General features: G+C 42.0%; 1 protein-coding gene across 1 annotated transcript in view; it reads right to left on the minus strand.

Annotated features, from left to right (window-relative positions):
* LOC127430063 (caseinolytic peptidase B protein homolog) overlaps window positions 1-12,500 on the minus strand; it is a 59,895-nt gene that overhangs the window by 14,354 nt on the left and 33,041 nt on the right. Inside the window, exon 7 of the mRNA XM_051679513.1 lies at window positions 6,896-7,010. Coding sequence (XP_051535473.1) covers window positions 6,896-7,010 — 115 coding nt within the window. The remainder of the gene's footprint in view (window positions 1-6,895; window positions 7,011-12,500) is intronic.

The raw sequence follows: 12,500 nt of genomic DNA on the forward strand, positions 1-12,500 counted from the left end.
TCAGCTGTCTCTCTCTCTTTCTGTCTCTCTCCTCATGGAAAGACACCAGATAGATCCATGTGCAAAATCTGACCCCTCCAGGACCCCAAAGGGTCAGCAGTCTGTAATGCCTGATCAAACGCTTGTTGTATTCTCCTGCCCCGTGTCTGAACATGAATACCTCCCTGCTACAAAGTATGTCAAATGAGTAGGATCCCGAAGACTCTGCATTTAATGTCATTATTCTAAAGTGCACATCCACTGAACACTTTACTATCCCATAATGCCATGAGACATGAGGAGACGTCACATTCAAAGCACAAAATTAAACAAAACAACAGAGAAATGTTTGTTTGTTTGTTTGCATGGATATTGTGATGGAATATTGTGATTACATCATGATGGCGCCGTGGATGGCCACCTCGGTGTGGAGCGCTTCTATTGTTTTGTTGTTTTTGTTTGTTTGTCCTGTGTTTAGTAATCTTTTTCCAGTCAGTTTTACCAGAGATGAACTGCTGAACATTCGACAGCAAATACCAGTCAATCTTTTCCCGGATTTGGAATATTCTGACGTTTTGTTTGACATTTTAGTCGGAGGCGCGGCTGTGTTGTTTAAAAGCGCTAGGAGATGCAGGCGAGGGAGACGAGCAGGAGCGCTGGTCAGGCTCCGTCGGCGGGGCTTTCGAACAACGCTGCCGAGCATTCATCTTGCGAATCTCCGCTCTCTCCCTAACAAAACGGATGAACTACATCTCCTCACCCTCACAAACAAGGACTTTTCAACCTCTGCTGCCTTGTGATTCACAGAAACCTGGCTGAATGAAGCCATTCCGGACAGCGCGTTACATCTGCCGGGCTTCCAGCTGTTCAGAGCGAATCACATTGCGGAGTCAACGGGAAAACGAGAGGCGGTGGAACATGCTTTTACATCAGTGAAAGTTGGTGTACAGATGTAACAACGTTCAAGAAGATGTGCTGTCCTAATTTGGAAGCGCACTTTATTAACTGTAAGCCTTTCTACTCGCCACGGGAGTTTTCCTTGTTTATTCTGGTGAGTGTGTATATTGCGCCAAACGCGTGTTTGAACACAGCACTGCAACAGCTGACTGATCAAATCACAGACACAGATCAACAATACCCGGACTCAGTTATTATTATTCTTGGGGATTTTAACAAAGCAAATCTCACACGTGAACTGCCCAAATACAAACAGCACATCTCACGCCCCACCAGAGACAGAAACATACTGGATCATTGTTACACAACAATAAAGGATGCATATCGCTCTGTTCCTAGAGCAGCTTTGGGACTCTCTGATCACTGTCTGGTTCAACTTCTTCCAACCTACAGACAGAAATTAAAATCTGCTAAGCCTGTAGTAAAGACTGTGAAGAGATGGACCAACGAAGCAGAGCTGGAACTACAAGCCTGCTTTGACTGCACTGATTGGAGTGTTTTTGTGGCTGCAGACACCAATCTGGATGAGCTCACAGATACTGTAACATCATATATCAGTTTCTGTGAGGATATGTGCATTCCTAATAGGACTTATTTAACATTTAACAACGACAAACTGCGGTTTACAGCAGAGCTCAGGCAGCTTCGTCAGGCCAAAGAGGATGCTTACAGGGGTGGGGATAAAGTCTTGTACAATCAGGCCAGGAACACACTGAATAAGGGAATCAGAGTGGCTAAAAGAAGATACTCTGAGAAGCTGAAAAACAAGTTTTCAGCTAACGACCCTGCATCAGTGTGGAGTGGCATGAAACAACTCACAAATTACAGGACTCCTGCCCCCAACCCTGTGGTGGACCAACAACTGGCTGACGACCTGAATGTGTTCTACTGCAGATTTGAAAGGCCCAATCTCACACCCCACACCCACTCTGACCTTCACTTCACACAAACACCAACACCTCCTGCAACCCCCCTCCTCCCCCTTCCTGCTACTCAAACTGCACTTAAGATCTGTGAAGGTGATGTGAGCCGGGTCTTTCGACAACAAAGGATAAGGAAAGCACAGGGCCCAGATGGCGTTTCACCTGCATGTCTTAGATCCTGTGCTAACCAGCTGGCCCCCATCTTCACACAGATCTTCAATAGATCACTGGAGCAGCGTGAAGTCCCATGCTGCTTCAAACGTTCCACTATCATCCCCACCCCAAAGAAAACAAAAATCACATGACTTAATGACTAATTATTTTTTAAAAGTCTTGTTGCTGTTTTTGTATTGTACACTGGAAGCTTCCGTCACCAAGACAAATTCCTTGTATGTGTAAGCATACTTGGCAATAAAGCTCATTCTGATCTCCTTCTTGACTGAATATCTGATGAGTCAAAACACATTTTTATACACAACTGGACCAAAAAGGGGGTCTGGGTAGCTCAGCGAATATTGACGCTGACTATCACACCTGGAGTCGCAAGTTTGAATCTAGGGCGTGCTGAGTGACTCCAGCCAGGTCTCCTAAGCAACCAAATTGGCCCGGTTGCTAGGGAGGGTAGAGTCACATGGGTAACCTCCTCATGGTCGCTATAATGTGGTTCTCGCTCTTGGTGGGGCGCGTGGTGAGTTGTGCGTGGATGCCGTGGAGAATAGCGTGAAGCCTCCACATGCGCTACGTCTCCACGGTAACGCACTCAGCAAGTCACGTGATAAGATGCGCGGATTGACGGTCTCAGACGCGGAGGCAACTGAGATTCGTCCTCCGACACCCTGATTGAGGCGAGTCACTACGCCAAGAAACATATTTTGAGTTTAATGCACTAAAATAAAAAGGAAAGCCTCAGATTTGCAATTATTTAATTATTGTTTCTACTCTAGACTGTTTTATTAATATAATAATTTCAATGCAATCCTTTTCTTACTTTAGAGAATAAAATGTGTTAGTGGGACAAAGCGACTCAAAATGATGGAGCAGGTCACATAATTATTTGAATTATTTCAATATTAATTGAGGAAGCCCCCCAAATAATGATAATTTAGTATATAATAATTAAAATAACTACACATATATAATAGATATTATAATTCAGATAAATACATCACATCATACACATATCATAGCAACAGATGAGTGAAGCATTTAGATAATACAAAAAGTGGCTTAAAAATAAAAAAATTGTTTGTTTTATTTCCATATCACTGAACATAACCCTATTATTGCCCTACTTCCCTCTGCGCTATTTTTAATTGTCGGTCGATGTACTCATACATCATACACATGCTTTTGGAGTGTCTCACTTTGGTTGCGCCATGTCTCACTTGGCATGCTGTGTCAACTTAAACGTAATCTTTGAGCTCAAGAGCGCGTCTGTGGAAGGCTGCATGCTGCGTAGGTTTGACGAGGCTTGACTGACTGCCCCCTACTGCAATGTACATCAAGCTTGAATGGTAGGAACATTCTTTATGAACGTACTAACTGATGCATGATTAATTGCATGATTAATGTTTTCACAGAATTAAATCGCACTAAATTAACATGTTAAATCGACAGCCCTAAACCATGTAGATGCTTTCCTTTTTACTTCAGTGCATAAAACTTAAAATGTGTTTCAGGGACAAAATGACTCAAAATGATGGAGGAGGTCACATATATTAACAATAATTCATTATATATATGTATTTCTGAGATGATGAATGCCGCTCGCTGAATTGAACATGCTACATAATGAGGCTGTGACAACAAAGTGGCGTACTACTGTTTGAAATGTTTATCTACATATACTGCAAACTGTTAAAATAAATACTATACTTTCTAAATAGCAGACTGTATTCTGTATAGGGCCTATACTGTAGAGTATGCAGTGAGCATTTTGAAGCATAATGACACAACTGTACACACACACACACACGCTTATGTCTCTCTAATCGATAAACAAACACAAAAACACACCCCTCACCCCCTGTGTGTGAGTTCAGTATTTATTAGTGGTGTACGTTATTGTGTTTTAACTCATATCTGTCTGTCTCTCTGTCCTGGGACTCGTAGAAGAAACAGACGAGTCCCGGCGTGTCCGTTTGCACACACAAACATCACAGAGAAATCAAAGAAAGAAATGAAGTATTAGGAGATAACGACAAATGATGTTAAATGAGGACTGGAAAGAACCAGCTGCAATGCTGGAAGAAAACTCAAGAGAGAAAGACAGACAGGAAGTTCTGGAGAGGCAGATAGACGGGGGCAGGAAGATAAAGGGTGTGTGTATTTTATGTAATTGAGTTATGCAGCATCTTTTGGCTGCACATTAAACTCAGCAGCAGCTGCGTAATGCGCACACACACACACACCCATTCATCTACGTTAATCAATTAGCTGCCTGCACCCACAAATGACAAAGAGAGAGACAGACAGTGAGACTCAGTGTTTGCATATTGTGGTGGTGAGTAAAGACAAATCTGTGTGTCATGCGCGCAGAGGGTTTCACTTGAAATAAAAGACAAACTTAAATATAAAAGGTAAAACAGGGGTTTCAGAGAACTCAAGGGGGTATTTAAAATTGCCGTCTTCGCGTTGTAGCGTGGACAGGGAAAACGGAGATATCTGAAAACGATGACATTTTTTTTGTCATGTGAGGCAGTCATGTGATCCATTCATCCCAAAACAATCAAGATAACGGCACCATGATGTAGCGCCATTGATGTGCCTGCTATTTACTTTAATAGTGTTGTTAAAGATAAATGCTACTTTGCACAACCTTCACATTGCATTACTTCAAAGGTGATGGGAAGTTTCCTCGGAACTGCTGTCCGGCGACGGAACACCAGGATAATTGCATTTCAGATCGTACGTGGAATGGCGATTTTTCGCATGGGCAGTAAGGGGATTTAAGTGTTTTCATACGTTTCAGTGTGGACGAGCAACTTTTGGAAAACCGTAAACAACGTCTTTAAATGAGCGCATGTTAACGAGAGAGGACTCGAATGGCTTTACCTCATCTGTGCGATGCATGTTTATATATAATACATAAGAGAACTTATAAATACACAAAAAATGAATAGGAGGTATATAAGAGGCCTGGGTAGCTCAGCGAGAATTGATGCTGACTATCACACCCTGGAGTCGCGAGTTTGAATCCAGGGTGTGCTGAGTGACTCCAGTCAGGTCTCCTAAGCAACCAAATTGGCCCGGTTGCTAGGGAGGGTAGAGTCACATGGGGTAACCTCCTTGTGGTCGCTATAATGTGGTTCTCGCTCTCAGTGGGGTGCGTGATGAGTTGAGCGTGGATGCCGTGGAGAATAGCGTGAAGCCTCCACACGCGCTACGTCTCCGCGGTAACGCGCTCAACAAGCCACGTGATAAGATGCGCGGATTGACGGTCTCAGACGCGGAGGCAACTGAGATTCGTCCTCCGCCACCCGGACTGAGGCGAGTCACTACGCCACCACGAGAACTTTGAGCGCACTGGAAATTGGGCATTCCAAATTGGGAGAAAAGAGGAGAAAAAAAATAAATAAATAGGAGGTATATAATAAGAGACGCTCCAATCTAGGGCACAACAGCGCTCATGCGCATCCTGAGCTTAGTAATGTGCTTCAGTGTAACCGGAGTGCTTCAGATGTGTGTAAATGTAAGATTATTGTGGGTGGGCAACATCAGTTTTTTTTCTTCTGCAACAGTTTATTAAAGCAATCTGTTGTCTTTCAGACACCCCAACATAAAGAATCGGCAACAGATAAAATTACTGTCCACAACACCTTACAAATAATTCTGTGGACTTTGCATAATAATGGGATCATTGCTTTAAGTCAGATAATTTATTGTTGAATGCGGTGAGTTTGTACAGAAGCAATGCTTTAAATACTGAGGACGATTTAAGAAGCAACTTTTCAAAGTTTACTCGCTGATAGTGACTACGCACAATGCACCGTCAGCACACTTAAACATTACTAAAAGTTGCATCTTTTAATTCATCACTTTAAAATTAACATAGCTAAAAATACTAAACGTACTAGTTTGTTGTTGGATGACTAGTGAAGCATCCTGTCCCATTTGTAGGATGTGTATCTTTCTATGACTTCTGTCTGCATGTTTTACATCCGTCGTCTTCAGTCAGTCATTTAAATGCTCACTAACAGACGCTTTATTGGTGGATATGAGTGTGGTAGATCAAATTCCTCTGTTATATTTTTGGAGTTCGTGTGTTTAAGCTCCAGTTTCACGTGAATTGAAAATTCACGTTCAGTCCGTGACAACTGGCTAAGCACCACACGGCAACCATCCGTAACCATAGCAACAGCACCAGTACCCACACATGCACAAGAGTTTTTCACATTTAGGTTTAGAAAATCTTATAAATAACTCTTTTATATTATATATATATATATATACAACATACATAACATATATCGTATTTTTGCATTACACGGTTTTTAACCGTGGATTCTAAATTCACCATGAGAGTTTTAATTGCGGTTAATAGTAAAACCGTATAATCGTGGCACCCCTACATCCAGGTATTTCTCGTCTACTGTTTTATGAATACTGAGGATTCATACACCCTGCTCCACTGGCATACTGCATAGTAGGGAAGTATGCATATTCGGACGCAGGGATTGTGCGTCTCGAGGAGGGGCATTAGAAGTTTTTCCAGCAGAAGTGACGACACACTTTTAGCTTCAGGTGCAGCTCATCACACCGCCAGCATACTGCACACTCCTCTTACACCTGAACCTCTCACACCCTTTATTTCTTTTTCCTTTACCTCAACTAACCTCAACTAACTACATTTAAAACACTGCTGCTCAAAGTTTCGTTCACCCAGGATGCTTCAGTTCATTCAGGAGAAACAAGTTTGGTCTTCTGTTGCATAAATTCACTTTAACTGTGGAACGTGAGAATATTTGGATAGGTGAAGTTCTTGGAGTTACAAAAGTGATGAACGAGAGTTTTTAGGTATAGGTTTGTGTGTGTACCTGATGCTACGGTATTAATGGCTCGTTCCTGTCCAATGATGTGTTCCTTCAATCGGCGTTCCAGAGGAAACTTCCTCCTCTCCTCCATCTCTCTTTTCTGCTGAACTTCTGCAAACTAGAGAGAGAGACAGACATGAGAAAGGACAAGAGAAAAGAAAAATACAATCAAGTGTACATGAGCTGTTGATGTTGGGACTTTTGTGCTCAAGGACAGCTGCCCCATGCAAAACAGAAGTCAGGGTTCTCGAGATGTGTTTTTCAATGCAGTTACAGCATCAAAATTACTCAAATGGCAAGATCATCGCAAAAGACCAAAGCCTCCAAACTGTTTTCCAATCTTACATTTTAATAACATGACAAATCACCAATATAATCTGACAACGATGACATTACATATTGTCCTTCTTTAACTCAAAACAGTATTTCAGGTTGGTTCAGCTACATATGCATTCTAAAGTTACTGTTGGTAAGACAATGCCTTTGCCAATAATGCAACTGGTTCTTTGAACTGTAAGATGTGACTTCCGTTCCTACAGCCGCAATATTGAGTGTTGTGATTCATTCTTGCATTCTTGTGTATCTTATATATAAACTCTTGAGCAGGGCTATTTAACTTCATCGACAAGTAGGCCAGATGGAAAAAATATTCTGGGCATGCAGTCCAAGCCAGAATATTTTACTAACAAAACGTTTTTATCAGATATCGTCTTATTGTAGGCCTATAATATTTGTTCAATAAATAAATAAAACATCTGTGTTTATAGCTCTAATTTTTTATCACGAGAAAAAAAAAAACAAAAAAAAAACAGTTACTTGAAAAAACAAGCAAACAATATATTAAGTAAAAAGTGCTTTCAAAATTGGTCCATAAAAGAGAGACATTGCTATGGTATGTGGTTGCTAGGCAGTTTCTAGGGTGTTCTTGGTGGTTGCTAGGGCATTGCTAGATGGTTACTAGGTGGTGGCTAGGGTGTTCTGGGTGGTTGCTAGGGTGTTTCTAGGTGGTTACTAAGCAGTTGCTAGGGCATTGCTAGGTGGTTACTAGGCAGATGCAAGGGTGTTCAGGGTGTTGCTAGGGCATTGCTAAGTGGTTACTAGGCGGTTGCTAGGGCATTGATAGGTAGTTGTTAAGGTGTTCTGATGGTAGCTAGGGCATTGCTAGATGGTGGCTAGGGTGATCTGGGTGGTTACTAGGGCACTGCTAGGTGGCTACTAGGCAGTTGCTAGGATGTTCTGGGTGTCACTATGGCATTGATAAGTAGTTGCTAGGGTGTACTGGGTGGTTGCTAGGGCACTGATAGATAGTTGCTAGGGCACTGATAGGTAGTTGCTAGGGTGTTCTGCATGGTAGCTAAGGCATTGCTAGATGGTTGCTTGGCAGTTGCTAGGGTGTTCAGGGTGGTTGCTAGGGTGTTGCTAGGTGGTGGCTAGGGTGTTCTGGATGGTTGCTAGGGTGCTGCTAGTTGGCTACTAGGCAGTTGCTAGGGTGTTCTGGGTGTCGCTAGGGCATTGCTAGGTGGTTACTAGGGTATTCTGGTGGTTGCTAGGGCATTGATAAGTAGTTGCTAGGGTGTTCTGGGTGGTTGCTAGGGCACTGATAGATAGTTGCTAGGGTGTTCTGGATGGTAGCTAGGGCATTGCTAGATGGTTGCTAGGTGATGGCTAGGGTGTTCTGGGTGGTTGCTAGAGTGTTTCTAGGTGGTTACGAGGCAGATGCTAGGTGGTTGCTTAAGTGTTTTGGGTGGTTGCTAGGGCATTGATAGGTGTTTGCTTGGGCATTGCTATGTGGTTGCTAGGGTGTTCTGGATGGTTGCTTGGGCATTGCTAGATGGTTGCTAGGGTGTTCTGGGTGGTTGCTAGGGCGTTGCTAGGTGGAGAGTAAATCACTGATACTAAATTACTAGAAATTGTACTGAACAAAAACAATGAAGTTTGTTATAGATGCAATGATTTAAATTTTTGACTTTTCAAATTGAATGTTTTCTTGATCAAATTAATGAATAGAACTTTTCTGTTTCTCCAAACTCACGCTTATCAGTTGTCCATGATTTCAGGTCTTTAATCTTCCCATCCGACGAAATGATGGACAATGATTATTTGTAGCACAACCTCTGAAAGCATCTACAAAATGCGCCGCTCCTGCACAAGACACTGTAATAAGATCGAGATGTGGTGCGACATCCGTCTAGGGCAAGTTTACATAGGAAAACAATTTAAAAACAGTGCGAACAGACACAAAACGTGTTAGATTTGAACAGCCCCAAAGACAGCTGACATCCTCGAGCGGGCCACTGAAAATGGGTAGGATTTGGCCCACGGCCTGCTCTAGAGTGTCCAATTTATCTCCCTTTATTGATAAATGACATCACTCCATCATAATTTGTCTGTCTGTCAGCAGGTGTGTGATTACTGATGTTTGTAGGCAGGTAGGTGTGAGTGTGTGTGAGTGCCCTGAAGCCTGTAACAGTGATACGGGATTATGATGCTTTCAACTGCAGCTCATTTACCCTTAAACTGGATTACTGTGGATTACTGTCTTAATCCAGTGTAAATACACCCAAATGGCCAGATGACAGCACACGTACATACATACATTACAGCCAAAACTCATCAAAACAATGTAAAACTCCATGACAAATCACATTCAGTCACATTTAGTATGTGTAAAGGCATTTCTCTTTAAATCAAATGTAAAATTATTTAAAGGGTCAGTTTTAGTCATCAATTGTTCTCCCTCATGTCGTTCCAAACCCATAAGATTTACTTTCTTCAGTGGAACACAAAAAAGGAGATGTTTAGCAGAATGTTCGCAGTGCTCTTTTTTTATATAATGAAAGCATACATCAGAAACTAAGAAATGAACTTTTACATTAAGGGGCAATGTTTACCTTTATGATGGATTTTTTTTATTTCGAACCATATAACATTTAAACTTACAGTATGTCAAATACTTTCAATGTTTTAATTGCAGTTTCCCAGCGAAATCTCCAGTGGGGTGTGCCAAAAGCAAGTGAAATGGTGTTGTAATCAGATTAGCTTTTTAAGAATATTAGATGGAGGTTTTAATGAGTAAAACATACCTCCCTTACCTAAAATTTTAACCTAAACCTAGTGTGGACAAAGCAAACGTGACATGAAAAGCACATTTTCTGAAGCAATCACGTCAGTTCCTGTCGTTTCTATGACACTTTCGTCTCACATGTCAGCTTGTGTGCTTGGCTGAGCTTGAACCGTGGTCTTCTGAGTCCATAGTCCAACACTCTATCAGGTGAGCTAGCGTGCAAGCTAATCACATTGGAATAAGAGTGTAAATATAGGTGAGTCTGTAATACAAGAGTTAAAATGTATTGTATTTCAGATGAGGCTTTATAGTAAAAGTTTTCTTATATCATAACATAGCAGTGTGAGTAATGGTGCGAAAAATACAGTTGAAGTCAGAAGTTTACATACACTACAAGTTAACTGTGCCTTTAAGCAGCTTGTAAAATTCCAGTAAATGATGTCAAGCCTTTAGATATTTAGCCAGTTAGCTTCTGATAGGAGGTGTACTGAATTGGAGGTGTACCTGTGGATGTATTTTAAGGCCTACCTTCAAACTCAGTGCCTCTTTGCTTGACATCATCAGAAAATCAAAAAAAATCAGCCAAGACCTCAGAAAAAAAATTGTGGACCTCCACAAGTCTGGTTCATCCTTGGGAGCAATTTCCAAACGTCTGAAGGTACCACGTTCATCTGTACAAACAACAGTACGCAAGTATAAACACCATGGGACCACACAGCCATCATACCGCTCAGGAAGGAGACGCATTCTGTCTCCTAGAGATGAACGTAGTTTGGTGTGAAAAGTGCAAATCAATCCCGGAACAACAGCAAAGGACTTTGTGAAGATGCTGGAGGAAACAGATAGACAAGTATCTATATCCACAGTAAAACGAGTCCTATATCGACATAATCTGAAAGGCTGCTCAGCAAGGAAGAAGCCACTGCTCCAAAACCGCTGTTAAAAAAGACAGACTACAGTGTGCAAGTGCACATGGGGACAAAGATCTTACTTTTTGGAGAAATGTCCTCCATAATGACCATTGTTATATTCAGAGTAAAAAGGGTGAGTCTTGCAAGCTGAAGAACACCATCCCAACCGTGAAGCATGGGGGTGGCAGCATCATGTTGTGGGGGTGCTTTGCTGCAGGAGGGACTGGTGCACTTCACAAAATAGATGGCATCATGAGGAAGGAAAATGATGTGTATATATTGAAGCAACATCTCAAGCCATCAGCCAGGAAGTTAAACCTCGGTCGCAAATGGTCTTCCAAATGGACAATGACCCCAAGCATACCTCCAAAGTTGTGGCAAAATGGCTTAATGACAACAAAGTCAAGGTATTGGAGTGGCCATCACAAAGCCCTGACCTCAATCTGATAGAACATTTGTGGGCAGAACTGAAAAAGCGTGTGTGAGCAAGGAGGCCTACAAACCTGACTCAGTTACACCAGTTCTGTCTGGAGGAATGGGACAAAATTCCAGCAACTTATTGTGAGAAGCTTGTGGAAGGATCCCCAAAACATTTGACCCAAGTTAAACAATTTAAAGGTAATTTTTTATCCCGTTTTCTCCCAATTTGGAATGCCCAATTCCCACTACTTAGTATGTCCTTGTGGTGGCGTGGTTACTCACCTCAATCCAGGTGGTGGAGGACAAGTCTCAGTTGCCTCCGCTTCTGAGACCGTCAATCCGCGCATCTTATCACGTGACTCGTTGTGCATGACACCACGGAGACTCACAGCATGTGGAGGCTCATGCTATTCTCCGCGGACTTCCCACACGCCCCATTGAGAGCCAACCACATTATAGCGACCACAAGGAGGTTACCCCATGTGACTGTACCCTCCCTAGCAACCGGGCCAATTTGGTCGCATAGGAGACCTGGCTGGAGTCACTCAGCACGCCCTGGATTCGAACTCGCAACTCCAGGTGTGGTAGTCAGCGTCAATACTCACTGAGATACCCAGACCCCCAAGACATTTCACATTCTTAGTAGTGATCCTAACTGACCTAAGACAGGGAATGTTTTCTATCATTAAATGTCAGGAACTGTGAAAAACTGAGTTTAAATGTATTTGGCTAAGTTGTATGTAAACTTCTGACTTCAACTGTAAGTGTTTACAGAGTCATAATCAGCCGTTGTACTAGTGATTTTTGTGAAAGTGAATAAAACGCACAGTTGTTGTAGCGCCACAAGTGTCCATTTCACCAGGAAACTGCGACATAACGTAGAATGCAGCACGTAAAAGTCTGTTTGCTAAAATTTAGTTTAGCACCAAAAGAAGCACCATAAAATATCTTAAAAGTAGTTAATATGACTCATTTTCTAGATTCCAATTCTTCTGAAGTCCTATGATATCTTTGTGTGAAAAACAGATTGAAATTTAAGATGTTAAATATGATAATCTACTGTTAATCTAACTTTATGCTGTAGCTCAGAAATCTCAATCTCATTTGTTTAATTCAGCCAAGTTTGATTTACAATGATACCAAAATGAAATTGTATGGAAAAGAGCAGCGTGAACATTCGGCCAAACATCTCCTTTTGTGTTCCACAGGTTTG

This window comes from Myxocyprinus asiaticus, chromosome 39 (assembly GCF_019703515.2).
Source record: "Myxocyprinus asiaticus isolate MX2 ecotype Aquarium Trade chromosome 39, UBuf_Myxa_2, whole genome shotgun sequence".
NCBI lineage: Eukaryota > Metazoa > Chordata > Actinopteri > Cypriniformes > Catostomidae > Myxocyprinus > Myxocyprinus asiaticus.